This window comes from Electrona antarctica (genome assembly GCF_951216825.1).
Source record: "Electrona antarctica genome assembly, chromosome: 24".
NCBI classification, from domain to species: Eukaryota; Metazoa; Chordata; class Actinopteri; order Myctophiformes; family Myctophidae; genus Electrona; species Electrona antarctica.
In genome coordinates, this window is record NC_136803.1 from 15,152,508 (window position 1) to 15,168,918 (window position 16,411).

The 16,411-nt window shown below is 41.0% G+C and overlaps 2 protein-coding genes across 3 annotated transcripts in view; one reads left to right on the plus strand and one right to left on the minus strand.

Annotated features, from left to right (window-relative positions):
- dnajc27 (DnaJ (Hsp40) homolog, subfamily C, member 27) overlaps window positions 1-16,411 on the minus strand; it is a 305,233-nt gene that overhangs the window by 40,195 nt on the left and 248,627 nt on the right. The gene's annotated exons all lie outside the window — the stretch shown is intronic.
- Window positions 1-16,411, plus strand: part of LOC306917053 (inactive dipeptidyl peptidase 10-like) — a 70,126-nt gene that overhangs the window by 607 nt on the left and 53,108 nt on the right. For both annotated transcript variants that reach the window (XR_013789101.1, XM_079495174.1), the window contains exons 2-3: window positions 5,662-5,779; window positions 5,910-6,005. Coding sequence is in view for 1 of the 2 variants with exons in the window: in XM_079495174.1 (XP_079351300.1) it covers window positions 5,662-5,779; window positions 5,910-6,005 (214 nt within the window). In the remaining variant the exon portion in view is untranslated. The remainder of the gene's footprint in view (window positions 1-5,661; window positions 5,780-5,909; window positions 6,006-16,411) is intronic.

Sequence of the window (16,411 nt, forward strand, 5' to 3'; positions counted from 1 at the left end):
AGTTCCCTTGCTTAGGGTACTGAATACTGATATGGTAAATTGGTGTTAAATAGCTCTAAATTGTGGCCAATTGTGATAGTACTCGCTATGGGGTGTGTGTTCAGGAGTCTATTGTCTCTTCGGGTCATTAATAAAAAAGAAAATGCATTTTCAGGTCGGCTGGATACCAATTGTATCCAATCAATCAGGAGAACTCAGACAGGATACAGATTAAACAAGTGCAAATTATGAATATAATATTGTCTTCATGTATTAAAAAAAAGGAAGTGATTCAACCTTTTAACAAACTTTTTTTTTTTTACCAAAACATCTAGGCCTACCTTATTTAGATATTATGCTAACATTCTAATGCTAGTTCCTGCCTGAAATTGTTGGGGAGGGTCTTACCTGAAACTTGTATCATGGTTGGGATTGTACTGTCCTGTTTTGGTGTAAAATAACTAGAAAACCATAAGGTCTGGGACTGGACTGGAGAACACAATATGCTATACAAAGGGTTCACGTTTTTTGTTGTCACTGTCACAATTGACTAAACGTGGCTACACTACAGCAACAACAAACTGACTAAATCAAAATGTATCTGACATGTTGTTAAGTGGGGCCTATAAGGACTATGCAAATGTATTTCAAATAACATTTAAAGATATATATTTTTGTCAAAATATTTTTCAAAGATGGCCTATATTTCAGTAGTGGTTCTCAAAGTGGGGTCTGGGCACCCCCAGGGGTCCTTGATGGGGGTCCCCAGCAAAATGTGTTAATACAGCATCACAATAAATGTAACCACTTTATCCATGCAGGCTTTTCAAAAATACTTGATTGTTTAAACAAGCCCAAAGCTTATTGATAACGGGTACTACTCAATAAGCTGGTTATCAGATTTTTTCCTGTATCAGTTATCAAGCTCCATCCTTACTTTCGAGTCGTCTTTGTGTCCGTGAGAAATAAGACGCACTAGATGTCTGGCTATAGCCTACTTCTAAAACCAATTAATTCGGGGATAGGGGATCTACGTGTCAAGACATTAGTGAGGACAAACACTTGTGGTTGTAAACCATTAGGGAGAGCAGCTGTTCATGTTTTAATGATGACAAACATAGGTCAAAAGTCACTCACAATTTACATAATTACTCCATAACAGGGTTTGTGTCAGGTTGTGCTGTGCTGTGTAATCTTCTCTTCTGGGGGTCCCTGGCACAAAACACATTCAGATGGAGGGTCCACAGCACAATATATCCATTTTGGGATCCTTGGCATGAAAAGGTTTGAGAACCACTGGCTTACATAGGCAGGTTGTGGGTTTCTTTTAACCATTCAAGTATGAGCCTATCTGAGTTGGAGTCATGGCCATTATACCATGACTTTTAGTCCCATATATTCAGTGTGATTGCATAATAGATAGAATATAACGTGAAGCCAGTGGTCATTTATGTTAATTAGGCCTCTGCCTGTACTATAGCATGTCTCTTCAATCGCTCATTAAGTGCTACAGTATGTGTTGGACCTTTGACAAGCAGGCTCGCTCGCTCACTCACTCACTTACTCACTCAGGCCTAGTTCACACATACACAACAAATGTTTGGTCCGTGTGTGATGCCTGATTGCTTTTTGATTGCTGCTCCAATTCATTTTCAATGGGAGTCACATGGTTTGACCAAACATTTTTGTTTGATGAGGGGGGAGCAATCATTAATCAGCGATCAAACACAAATGTTTGATCAAACCATGTGACTCCCATTGGAAAAGCATTGTGGTGGCCCAAAAAAAACAAAAAAACGACCAAACATTGCTTGATTGGTGTTTGGTACGTGTGAATGAGGCCTCACACACCGCCGCTCAAGTGAAGACCTGTAGGCAATCAGTTCAGAAGTGTTGAAGTAATACAGAGAGGTGTGCGCATGTGTAGGGGGGGGGGGGGGGGGGTCTGCCGCACGCACGGAGGGCATGAGGGCTGTGCTAGAGAAAGTCATAGTGGTTAGTGTACGTCTTTCAATTGCATTGGCTTGTGTGTGCAGTACTTAGCCTAGGTTCATGTTCTCTGTGTGTGTGTGTGTGTGTTTGTGTGTGCATGATTGCACGTGTGCATACAGTGTCTTCATGAATCTATGACATTGGCCTGGCGGAGACAATTACACACTATACTATTTTATATTCTGATATGTAATCCTTTTTTTGAGTGGTGCAAACCACTCCAACAACCAGCTTTGTTTGTATCCGTGTTTGTGTGTACCTGTACGTGGGGCCCAAAAGAATGAGCATGGTTACTATGGTCACTGACATTACATCAGACCACAGCTGATCAGGCTATATAAGACCTTGCACCCTCAGTTCACACGGGTGTGATTTTTTATGTTTTTTTGTGGCTTTCTCTGTTAGGGTTAGGTTTCTCTCTCTTGATTGGCAACGCACCTGGACATTCTGTTGATTAAAGAGGTGAAGGGACGGATAGACTCCTGTTACAGCAACTCCATTGCATTACTATCAGAATAATAGAGCTTTTCTGTCCCCCTATCATTTTTTTTTACCAGCCAAGGTGCCTGGACCATTGAGCCATGGCCCAGGCCCCCCTATCATTTTATCCCACGATTTTGTAACCCTTTTTTTTTTAACCCAGTGTCATTTATCTAATGTAATCCTGGGCTCTACACTCCCTCCGCCAACCTGGGGAGAGCAACAGACTGACCTCATGCTTCCTTCAATGCATGAGCGTCAAAACCGCTTCTTTTTACCTGACGGGGGAGTTTCCCCAGTTGGACGTAGCGCGTGGAAGGAACACGTTATTCCAACCAGTTCCTTTCCCCTCCATCAGCTGCACTGGCTGGCCAGGGGGAGGCAGTTTAGAGACCAGGATTACTGCATGTTTTTTGCGAGGGTACCTGCCCAAGAGGGCAGAGTTGGCTTTGTCCGCGGTGTAAACGTCTTTTTACCGTAGGTTTTACTCTCGGGTCTCGAACTGGCACAATTCTTTTCAACAACCAGTGAGAAAAGCATGGACAGGGTGGCGCTGGTTGATGACATATCAGCGACAACGTCGCTACGTAACAGGTGCCGTTATGAAATACGAGTCTAACAGGAGGTTGGCCAGACTGAGTAGCGAAGTTACAAGACAAATCATGGAATGCAGCGAATCAGGCTGGAAACCAGGCTAACCGTATACGGAGGGATGTTGACTGTAGGTTCCAGAACAGTGTCAGGAGATTGTAGATGTCGGTATACTTTTCACTATACAGTACAGTAGTAGGCTACTATTGTAGTTGTCTGTAAAAGGGTTGTCCACACAGTCACCAAGCACTCTATAACTACAGATCTGTCATTTTGCCGTCCACTTGAGTTAGAATATATTTTTTAAACGATATATTTTTTAAGTTGTGTGGAGGGCCCTTTAGATGAGGCTAAAATACTGTTGCAGGACAGCTGGCCAGAGTGGGAAATAAAGCTCAGATGTTGCGTGTGTTTGCGCGCGTGCTGCTGGCTGCTACACTGTTGGCAGGAGTCAGTGGACTGACACTGTACACATTTGTCCAAAGACTGTCAACTCTATCTCACTGTGTGTGTGTGTGTGTGTGTGTGTGTGTGTGTGTGTGTGTGTGTGTGTGTGTGTGTGTGTGTGTGTGTGTGCGTGTGCGTGTGCGTGCGTGCACTGAAGCAAGCAGCGGAATATCAATGCCCACAATTGTCCAGGCTGGCTGGGTTAAATTCACGGTGAAACATTAATATAAGGGCACGTCAGCCCGAGTCTGGGCCTGTTGGTCAGGTACAGAAACCGTTTTGGCGGGCTTGCAGAGCTCTAAAAGGGACATAATGTTGCCTCCTCATTGACCTCATATCACTTTATTAAAGAAAAACACATTATTTGATAACTTTTCATCGTGCCTGTTACGTGTACTGCTATTCAGGCATACACTTGTTTGCTGTTTTCTGCCTCTAACATTCATTCCCATGCAGGTCTGATTCAATCTTCATTCAACTCCGCCTCTCACTACTGGTTGGGCCTCCAATCATCGTTCCACCAATCACCTTCAGCAATCACCCTATATAAGTTACCTGTGTATGGCCATTTTGATTACTCTATGCCATGCCTTCACAGAGGGTCTGAGACAGACCTGCTGAACCTTGTTTAGTTACTCTTTAAGTTTGTCATTTATTAAGCCTTCTGTTGGTACAGGGAATAAGGTATTTTAGTTCTGGGGTACCCTCCCTGTACATATTGCACGTAGGTAACTCTTGGTTTATTCCCACTAGTTTAGAGGTGAGTGCCACTCCTTGTATTTTCTGTTTGTTGTTAGAGTAGGAAGGTTTTTGTTTCTGTTCCAGTAGGTAAGACCTTTACTTTATTTAGGTAGTGAATTTTGATTTATTGTCAGTGTTGGCATCACTAAACCTTTTCCCTGTGTTTGTTAAGTTGGCTTTATCATTTCAAAATAAAACACTCAATTATTACACTCATCCATCTGTTTCTGTCCACCTTATTGTCCCATATCCCCTAGAGTCTAGGGACCACCATATAGGGACATAACAGTGCCCCTAAAATTATTTGTGCACTACTAGAATTTTCAACTTGGGAGCACACGTGCTACTTGGAAAAATGCTAAGTGTGTGTTTTTTGTTTTTGAGTGAATTTGGGATAGCCTTCATATTTGTCGTTGTCTCTGTCTGTCTGTATGTCATAGTCTGTGTCTCACTTAATTCAATTCATTTCAATTCAAAGGAGATTTATTGGCATGAGAAAACATCCGTTCACATTGCCAATGCGAAAGAAACAAAACTCAAATCTCTTTCTGTATTCCTCCTTATAAGTTTCTCCCTCACCTCCACGGACATGTTCTTTACCTTGTAATAAATAACCATGGAATGATATTCCATCCATCTCACAATATAATTTGAGTTTCTGGGTCAGAGGACACCAATCCCCCAGCTGTCAGAGAATGTAACCATGACGACATCTGCCTGACCAGTAGCCAGGCCAGGGCTGTGACTGGAATATCACAGGTTCGATCCCCGTGAGAGAGCCATGGTGTCCATGCATCACCCCTGAGAAAGACTAACTCGCTGAAAAGCATAATTAATTCATATATATATATAAAAAATTATATATATATATATATATATATATATATATATATATATATATATATTTTTTTTTTTTTAAGTCTTGTTTAAAAAAATCTGCATAACGATGATGTCACTGGAAGACGGGTTTTTGAACTGCCCACAGCCCTCCTATATCAGACACAGACTGAGTGGAAAAAAATGGTATTTTTTCATAAACAATAGTGAGGACCAATTATATGAAAATATATTCTATTGGGTGGTGAAGTGGTCCTTTAAGTAATTATTTACCTGCGATCATCTTTCGAGATCCACAGATAAGACAAGTCTCTTCTTTTTAATATGTCGCATTTTCCAAACGACGTCACAGTCACTAGAGGTGCTCCGATCAAGCTTTTTGGGACCGATTCTTCACGATCGCCCGATACCGATCTTGTGCGTTTCCCCAAAACAACAGGCTCTGGGATCTGTTGGGAATTTATTATATAAAACCTAAAAAATGGCACCTGTGCGTGCACACAGCTTCAATGTTTGCAAACAAGAAATGCGTCTATAACTTTGAAATATCTCATAAACAATTATTTTCTCCGTCGATCGTTTGTGCGTTTTCAGGAGCAGTTTGTGGACCCCAACCCTCCCCAGAGGAACTGGAAGGGCATCGCCATCTCTCTGCTGGTGATCGTGGCGGTCTGCTCGCTCATCACCATGTCTGTGGTCGTCCTAACGCCAGGTACAGCACGCACTCTAATCTAATGCACTGCTTCCCAAACCTTTTGGCTCGAGACCCACATGAAAAATGGGATGTCCGCAACCATAGTTTGGGAAACGGTGCTCTAATGTTTGTCCATGGTTTTTGTCAGCGGAGGTCCCGGACAACAGGAAGTCCAGAGTGACTGTGGACGACCTGTTCAAAGCAGAGTTCATCGTCCATGACCCTGAAGCCAAGTGGATCAGTGGTGAGTATTGTACCACAACTATTACTACTGTCACTATTAACCACAACAACACTCTATGCTTAGTTAAAAACAGACCTGAGTTGCAACTGTACTTGGTGCTCTCTTTTTTCACTCTAAATCCTTTGGCCAGAAATTGCACATATTTCTGTCAAATGTTAATACTAAATTAATACTACTACTAGTAGTAGTAGTATTAATTTAGTAATACCACCACCACCAGTACTAAATACTACTGCTACTAAAACTCAAAAATATGATTTTAAATATGTTCGGGAATGGAAATGACAAAAGGACGACAGCAACATCTGTTTTCTTATAGTGATAAAAAGCATTATTTTATTCTTTGGCCATTCAAAAATAGCAGATATACAAGCTCATAGTGCGTCACTTCGTACCGCGCCACAAGCTTGTAGATCTGCTACATTTGAAAAATCGTGACAATATGGAATATTGATATGGAAAAAGATTGAGAACCACTGATATAGCAATTTTCAGAAAACTTCTCGAATCGGCCTCAGGTCTTAATTAGCGGCTTAACCCATTTAGACCTGATGTTAAATAAAAAATGTCTTCTAAATCCAGTTTTCTGAAATACCTATGTTTCTATATCAGTGGTGCTCAATATTTCATGTCAAGGACCCCAAAAATTATATGTAATTAGCCGCCGAACCCAATATGTTGTTCCAGGGACCCCCCAGAAGCAAAGATTTGAGTTAAAAACGTTCGCTCTAATATTGGATTTTAGTTCAAGAATTGAAGTGGTTAAAATTAACCTGCTACCGAGGTTGTATCTTTTCCTGTCATTACCAGTCAGAATTCCAGAATCACAGTTCTCAGCATGGGATAAATTGATTTCCAGGTTTGTCTGGGCGGGGGCTAGACCCAGGGTGAGACTCAAGACGCTTCAATTAGATAAGGAAAATGGTGGGCTAGTGCTGCCAAATCTTAAAGAATATGATTATGCGGCACAATAGGGCTTGCAAACCTCGCACCTTTTGTATGCAAATCCGGGGGGTGCGCCGTTTTGATTGTGATGAGTCACTACTATACCTGCCAACGGATAGGCATACAGTGGTGGAAAAAGTACTCAATTGTTTTATTTAAGTAAAAGTACCAATACTGCAATTTAGAACTACTTTTACTACTTGAGTAAAAGTACAAAAGTATCGGCATCAAAATGTACTTAAAGTACTAAAAGTAAAAGTACTCATATTGCAGGGCCAGCAGACCACTATGGCCCATCACCATTACTTGTTTTAACCGATATTGATAACATCCTGCTTCTCAAGACCGATACCGAAACTGATAATAAATTTAAATATATATATATATAAGAATCACACCCGTGTGAACTGAGTGGTGCAGTGACGTCACACACTAACCATAGCAACCGTGCTCATCTGTACGTGGCCCCAGGTACAGGTACACACATACACAGATACAGACAAAGCTGGTTGTTGGAGTGGTTTGCACCACTCAAAAATATTTGTAAATGTATATGAGAGAGAGAGAGAGAGGGAGAGAATAGTAGATCCATAATATAGCGCGTGCGAGAGAGAGAGAGAGAGAGAGAGTCACAGCATTGAGATGAATGCGCTGGTGAAACATTGTTAGTCCATTATCTATTTTATCCCCTTTATTCTGATAAAATTATGGTGAGAACTTGTATTTCACACAACAGTAGGCTACTCAAGTAGGCTTAATAAATCCCATTTGGCTCTAGCACTGTGCACTAAACACTCAAACACCAACTTTATACACTTGATGCACATCTAATATGTAGGGCTTGTAGGCCATCACAATGGCGCCGGTAGGCGTGACAGCCTACCGTCAGCCTTGCATTCCCTATTGAGATATTGAGACATTGTATACTGGTGCTCTCCAAATTATATAGCTAGGTGGAAGGTCATTGAGATGCATCTGTGCCGGGCGCCACCCCAGTCTATGTTAAGTGGGAAAGAGTATAAGGGTGGAAACTCTATTATAAACGAAACATTGGATGTGTGGCACGAGGTGGTTAAAAAGTATAAAATGAGAGGCGACAGTAAGCTCTTGGTCTGGCCCACTCAGACTCCAAAATTCAAACCTGGGGTAATGGATAAAACCTATGAAAGATGGGGAATGACGGCTGTATGCACACTTATTGATGGTCAACACTTCAAATCATTTTAACAACTTAAGAGGGAATTTGATTTGGAAAACAGTGATTTCTTTTCAGATATTTACAGTTAAGACATTTCTATGATACTGAAATCAGAAAAGGAATTTCAGTGGAAGGTAATGAAGTAATTGGTGTATTGACTGGTCCATACAAACGAACACCTTCACGGGTTGTCTCCAGATTGTACAGAGGTATGCAACAACAACATGGAAGGAATACACTGTATGTCAAATTGAAGTGGGAATCTGAACTTAACATTGAATTGTCTGAGAGTGATTGGCATTCCATATGTAAAACGCAACATTCTTCAACAAGCTTTAAGAGTTGGAGGGAATGTGGGTGGAAGAATTTGATAGGTTTTTTTATTACACCAAAAATCAAAAGCAAACAAATAGGAGAGCAGCAATATTGCTGGAGACAGTGTGGGTGTTCGAGTGCCAATCACTCCCATATATTTTGGCTGTGTGAGAAGGTGCAGGCATTTTGGGACTGTGTTCACCAGAACCTGGAGAAAATGATGGGACATATCATTCGTGACCCCCGTAGTTTATACCTTGGACTGACATCAGAGGACATGAGGACTTATACCTGTTCAGAATATTGCTAATGGCAAAAAAAAGAAAAGTTCGCTCTGAAAGAATATATATTCAAAGATTTGAGGCACATTTTCACAATTTTTCAAAAATAGCAGACCTACAAGCTCATAGTGCGGCACTCGGTGCCGCGCTATGAGCTTGTAGATCTGCTATTTTTCAATAGCTAAAGCATAACATAAGGCTTAAAACACCAAAAGGGGTTCCCGCCCAAAATGGGTTAAATGTCCTTTCCTCGTGTAATGACATCACCCATACAGACAAACACAGCTGCAGCCCGTTGAAGGACCACTTCAGATTTCACCCATTTCCAGCCGAGGAACATTTTCAGTGACCAATTATGAAGATGAAGTTGAGAGAAATGGCTGACTGAAAGTGCTCCTCACAAAGACAGACTGGAATTGGTTGCCCTTCTCCGGAAAGACAGAGCACATATACAGTACAGTGGATTGATTGTTGGTGTTGGGCCGAAACCTCTTATCTCCGTATTTTATTTAGTTGTTTTTTTTGGTCGTAAATGAATGCCCTACCTACTTGATCATACTACGGTGTCACACATACTGTAAGTAGCAAAAAGAAATAGCTGATCTACAAGCTCAAAACGTGTCACAACAACTTTTTCCACCATTTTCAAATTCAATCTTGAAAAGTTTTGGGATTATGAGGTTTCCACCCCGACTCCAACAGAAATTCTCCCTCACTTTGTCAACATCAAAGTGTGTGCGAGTGACCATCATTTCTATTGACCCCCAGCTCACTGCACTGCTTCCTCCACTGCCTTCAATCTAAGAAAGAAAAGTGAAAACTCTGCCGAAGAAAGAGCACAAGCTTTTAACGAGTTTTCTCAAATCAATGACATTTTCTCCTCCTTGAAAAATATAGATATTTCGTTTTTTAAAGGAGAGTGCACTGATGGTTCAGCTTGCGATGGTTGATTCGTGATTGAGACAGACAGACGGACTGCCTTGTGGAGGTCATGGGAGGAGAAGAAGTCAATTTTCTGCCTCTGAATCGCCTCGTTTTCACTTTGGCTTCTTTGTTTTTGACACGGTCGGCTGGAAAAATGTACGTCCAAAACTTTACTTTTCAGAAAATGCCTGGGGGTTTAATTAAAGAACCTGTGTTCCAATGGATCTGACGTCGTTATTATTTAGTCACGAGCTCTTGCTGATACTTTTTCGATTCAATATTTATGAAACACACAGACCGACTTAAAGCAGTAACCTTTCGTTGGTGAATAAAATGTCATTTTGTCTAATCGGCATGGTAGAGTATGGTTATATAACACAGGGGTTCTCAACGTTTTTGGCTGGGGACCCCCGGAAATGCTTTGGCCATGTCTCGCGACCCCCGCCTCGCCCCCCTCCCCACCCCCAATACAAACTGACTGCAAACATAACCATACTGCACCACGTACTATGTAAACTCTAAATTTCCATTTTCCAGCCATTCAGTTGCAAAAAAAGAAAAACCTTTTTTTTTGGTGGGGACCTCCCAAAATAATATACAACCACAATTGGGGTGGTTGTATATTGTCTCCATGCTCTTCTATTGAGACATTTAGCTTGTGTCAAAGGTCATGTCTCACCTAGACACAGAAGATTGACCTGATGGTCAAGAATTCAATGTATCCCCTGAGCAAGCAGGCCGGCTCTTTTACCTCAATGGTAAAAAATGTCAGCACTGGCAAAGGAACTGAATTCAAATCCACGGTAGATGAGGAAAGTTACCGGTACATAGTCTACTTTAATGCAATGCGTTGTGAGCTTGTAGATCAGATATTTTAGCTACTTGTGTGTGACACTGTAGTATGACGGTGGGCATTAACACTTTGAGGGCGTTAAATTGATTGATCAAACGATATGCCCTGCTTAATACGACATCCCCGCTATTTGTTTTATGTGTCTAAATCGCCCTATTTTAATAATTAAAAAAAGTCCGTCTCTGCCGCGGAGCTGGTGGAAGGAGCTAACTGTTAATAAAACAATCCTGGCAGCGTAGAATATTTGATTATAATGCGGGTAACGCGTAGTACGCAGTAGAACTGTTAATTGACAAAAAGTCACACCCGTGTGAACTGAGTGGTGCAACTCTGTTCACACGGGTCCCCGTGTGAACAGAGTCCCCGGAACTTCCAGACCCACAGGAACGCGCCCAGGGTGCCGCCCCGCGTCCGAAACGGTCGAGAAATTACAGTTTCTGTGTGGGGGAATTAGCAGACAACTCTCTCTCTCTCCATCTCTCATACACGCTCCACATTGTAATTAGCAGGCAACACCATCTCTCTCTGTTTCTAGCACACACACTTTTGCCCCTATTGGTACCCTAAACATAGGGACATACAGTACATGAAGGGATAGACATATGGACATAGGGAGTGACAGACATTGTTGTTCCTTGGAGTGGTTGCACCACTCAAAAAACAAACAAAGTTGAAATATTGGAGATACAAGGTTTAGTTTTTTGGGGGGAGGCGTTAATTATTTGAACTACTGTATTTATCTGAAATGGCACCTGTTGCAAAACCCTGCTGTGTGTGTGTGTGTGTGTGTGTGTGTGTGTGTGTGTGTGTGTGTGTGTGTGTGTGTGTGTGTGTGTGTGTGTGTGTGTGTGTGTGTGTGTGTGTGTGTGTGTGTGTGTGTGTGTGTGTGTGTGTGTGTGTGTGTGTGTGTGTGTGTGTGTGTGTGTGTGTGTGTGTGTGTGTGTGTGTGTGTGTGTGTGTGTGTGTGTGTGTGTGTGTGTGTGTGTGTGTGTGTGTGTGTGTGTGTGTGTGTGTGTGTGTGTGTGTGTGTGTGTGTGTGTGTGTGAGAGAGAGAGAGACGGAGACAAATGGGGAAGTTCAGAGAGCTAGAGAGAGTGACTGAGAAGAGTAATGAACTGGGTATTAAATAGAAGGACTGAGGACAGGAAGACAACAACATGACATTACATACATGCACACTCATTGAATACATAAGAGCCCTGACCGTTTCTGACCGAGGCTAAGTCATTGATTTTTTTTCTTTTTTTCCATGTCCTGTGAAAGCAGGGAATCATACTCTAGCTTCAAATAGACATTGGTTGCTCAGTTTGACCCACCAGTTTTGGAGATATGGCTTATAGAGTAATGTCTTGCAGAAAACAGCGAGTTGAGAAAACGGGCTTGAAAGGTTCACTTCTGTGGACTCTAACATTACACCCAGAGTGTAGAGTAGGAGAGTAGCGACACGCTTTGATCTTGCCGCAAAGCAGGTGCCTATATGGGCTATAGTTCCAAATATTGCTCCTATGGCTGGAACTATCCCATGGAGATAGAATGAGCACTTCCGCATTCCATTGTTACAATGGGAGTCAACGCTAGTGTCGCCACTCTCTTACTATATTACTCTGATTACACCTAGCTACATGTTTATGCATTTATTTCATATTTGCATGTCAATTTCAGCTCTGATATTTATTTCAGACATGCTCTACTACGTGAAGAGTCTGCCTGTGTAATTTTGGATAAAAAAAAGTCTTGCTGCCATGACTGTCTCTGTATCAAAAATAGTCGCATATGAGGTTTCCACCTGACAGACGATTATATATACAGTAGCACAGTGGTAGAGTATACTGTACCTACATAATACACACACCACAACACACAATATTTACTTCAGGTCATTGTATATATTATGAAGGCTTCAGTAATCCATTATTCATAGTCTGCTTGTTTACGTTACATTATCCCTAATGTATGATTAATGTAAATTAGAGGACTCTGTTCACATCGGATTAGTCGGTATAGCGGCGCGAGGAAGGGAGAGGCAGCAGGAGCCCTGCCTATGTTAAATGCAACAGTCATGTTATTCTATATTCAGTGTGTTTGGTTTGTATTCCTATTCTTGTGCGGACCTCACGTCCCCACAAGAAAAATGGTTGTTTTATGGTTGGAAAAGAAATATTGTAGAGATACGTTTACAATCAAAAGGATTGCAGTTGACATTTGGCTAAGACATTTTGGAGTTAGGTTCAGCGGTCGGCATTAAAGAATTTCACATGATTGATAGAAGTAGCCACATTTTCGAGCACCGACAAATAGCCTGATCTACTGTGAGTGTGAGCTTGTAGATCGGCTACTTTTCGGGTCTACGTTTACAGTCAAAAATGCCAAATGAATTGTAGGAATGGCGTTCATATAAAATTCCTCACAGGAATAGTAGTGTGCACGCACAACCGTGCGTGCGTGCGTGCGTGCGTGTGTGTGTGTGTGCGTGTTCCCTGCCAGCTACAAATAATAGCGCTCATGTGAATGGTACATGTAGGGAGACATGTGACTTTAACGTCATCTTTTCAATTATACCCTTACCCTATATCCTTCATTATTTTGCTGCAAGCGCAGAGCAAAACATAACAATACCGATACAGTAGCCTATACATACTTTGTGGGGTCAGTGAGCCGTTAACTCTCCCCATTAATGGTTGTGTATTTTTTTCTGAAAAGATACAGGCTGCATGTGAATATATAAATATTGAGTATGGAGGTTGTACATGCAGGTTCTTCTTATCAACAAGCTTAGTACACCTTGGTCGTTGGAAATATTCTTAATATTCACTGCGTATGTTCTGGCCACACAATATATGCTTTCTCCCGTTTATTTTCTCTTAACGTGTGCATTAATGCATGCTCTGTATTTGTGATTGTGTGCGTGTCTGTCTGGTCCCAGACTGTACCAGACACACTGCCACAGCAGAGCGGACAGTACCTTGAGCCTTTTATTTAAAGCACTATAGCCCGGCAGCCAAAAGTGCAAAATTTGGTATATAGTCTTTTTTTATTGGCCTAAAATATTGTCTATATACATACATTCATGAATCCACTTGCTGATTGGCTGTTGGTATCGAGCAATTGTTTTTAAAGGGGTTTATATGTGACCCTACCATTAACATCCTATATAAGTCAAAATTGTCAAACTTTCCTTAAAACGGCAACTTGCCCAAATGTGCCCAAAATGTGCTGACCTCATCACATTTGTGATGACGGCTATGGCCGTTTTTAGCCCAAGGAATGTTTTTTGTGCAAAACTAATGCTTTGAATGGATTCGGAATCATGAAAACCACCTAGTTTGACATGTCACATGCTACATAAAGCATAATGAAAAGCATGCCTTATATAGGATGTTAAGGGTATGGTAACATATAAACCCCTATAAAAAAGATTGCTCAATAGCGCCGGTCAGCAAGTGGATTCATGAATGTATGTATATAGATAATATTTTAGGCCAATAAAAACCAAATGTCCCACTCCACAACCCAGACTGCCGGACTACTATTACTTTTCAGGGAATGGAAAAGAGAAGCCATGTGTTCCGCTGGATCCAGTGTAGTTGTTATTCAGTCACAAGCTCTTCTGTCTGGTTGTCATTGGTTAAATATTTATATAAAAAAGCCCACACAGACACACTTCTAACCACTTTCAGTCTCGCATCCCCTTTGGGCATGTCATACTGCATGTGACAGTACAAGCTTTTTGTTTTTGTTTGACTGAATATTTTATTGACTATTTTAACCCATTTTGGCCTGACGTCGAAATAAAAAAAACGTTCGCTCTGAAAGAATATATACCTATTCAAAGATTTGTGCCGCATTTTTACGATTTTTCAAAAATAGCAGACCTACAAGTTCATATGAGCTTGTAGATCTGCTATTTTTCAATAGCTAAAGTATAACAGAATGCTTAAAACACCAGAAGGGGTTCCCGCCCAAAATGGGTTAAAAGTAAAAACAGAAACAGCCAAATGGTTATTCGCAAAAGGGCAAAGGCTTGTTAAAAGCAAACATTCAACATAGACGAGCAGCAATACAACTAACGATGATACGGAAAATATGCAGTTTAAACCATTCAAAGCGAAACGATCCCCAAGTGACGCGTTAAAAGCTCGTCGATCGGTAATTTTCATTACTTTTTCTGCAACACACAAAGTATAAAACGGCATTCAATTATGACAATATAAACCGATGAAATATGGAGATGGGTTTGTGTCCAACAGTGTTGATATGAAATTAACACAATCTATGCCAAGTAACCTCGAGGTATCTCGAGAAAAGCTATTTAACCCATCTTGGGTATTCACGAGAACATGAGATTTGATCAATTCATTCTATGATAAATCCAGAATTAATAATTATGATTTTTAGCCTCCGTCCCTAGCAACTGCTGGCATCCATGGTAGAAACAGCCGAAATCCCAAATCCTCTGTGCACGCATGCAGTCTTTAGTGGTTATAGGGCTCATAATGGGATAAAGTACCATGTTTGGAGCTTAATAAAACATTAATTTGATGTCGCGGCTAGCAAATTAATGTAACAGATTACAGGTGCGACCTTTAATAGAACATGGGCGATTAACTCTTCCGGTTCAAACTCTCTTCTTCTCTGCTTATTTTGTGCATTTCGTTTGCACTGGCCACTGATCACCGTCTATGGCAGCGGTGGGCAACTTTGACAATGGAGAGGGCCACTATATTTCAACACTCACTCCCTAGGGCCATATATTACGGTCGTCGCAAAAATAGCCGATCTACAAGCTCAAAACGCGTCGCGCTGCGACGCGTTTTGAGCTTGTAGATCGGCTATTTTTGCTATATTCGAATTGAAATCTTGAATTTTTGCTATTTTTTTAATCAGAATCCTGAAAATTTATATTTTTCATTTCAAATGCCTTTAATTATACTTGTGTTGAAGCATTGAGCTACTAATTTAGACTGAAGTAATTAAAGCGGGTCATGTTTGCATGTTGTGGAATTGTAATCAGCTGAAACCAATATTATATCAGAATTCTGACATTAACCTGAGGGCTGCATTAAGTGAAGGTGGGGGCCGCATGTGGCCCCCGGGCCGCCAGTTGCCCACCCCTGGTCTATGGTAACAGGAGGATGTGTTAAATAAGAGGTGGTCTCTAGTACTACACTGAAGATTCAGACTATTTATTAGACATACCTGAAACCAGAATTGTAATACAAATAAAATGTGTGTGTTTACATCTGTCATAGCAGTCATAGTCATAAATTGTGCAGTAGTAGGATACTAACAGCCATGTTGAACTGTACATGTTCTTTTCACTAACACTGCCCTCGCTTGAACAAATCTAAAGGGAGTTCCATTGGCTATAAACTACATCCTGCCAAGTGCAAAGTGATGGTATTTAACTCTGCTGTCCCCATTTTGGGCCTTACATGAAATGACCAAGAGCCTCTCGTTGCGGGGTGCCTTGCTATGGCTCATGATTTATTCATAGACTTTTAAAAATGTCATGAGAAATACGTTTGGACATAAAATAAACATGACATTGCATGAAATGGAAATCTAAAATGACACGGATTCTAGGGGTGAGCGATATGGAAAAATCCCTTACATCCTTTTTTTTTAAAAAGCATGCAGTAATCATGCTCCACGACATTATCACCATTCTTTTTCATCTTGGTTTTCTATGGTTGTTTTTCAAGTTACTTAAACAGCACAAGGTAACAAAAACTAAAAGAAAAAGGAGTAACAGACCATTTAGACCAAAATGCGTATTATTTTTGTCGTTCTACAGAAGTATAAGTTAAGGAATAGAAATGCAAATTATCGCTGTCGGGCAGAAACCTCTTATCTCCATATTTTTACTTTTTGTGAGAAAAAAAAATGTAAC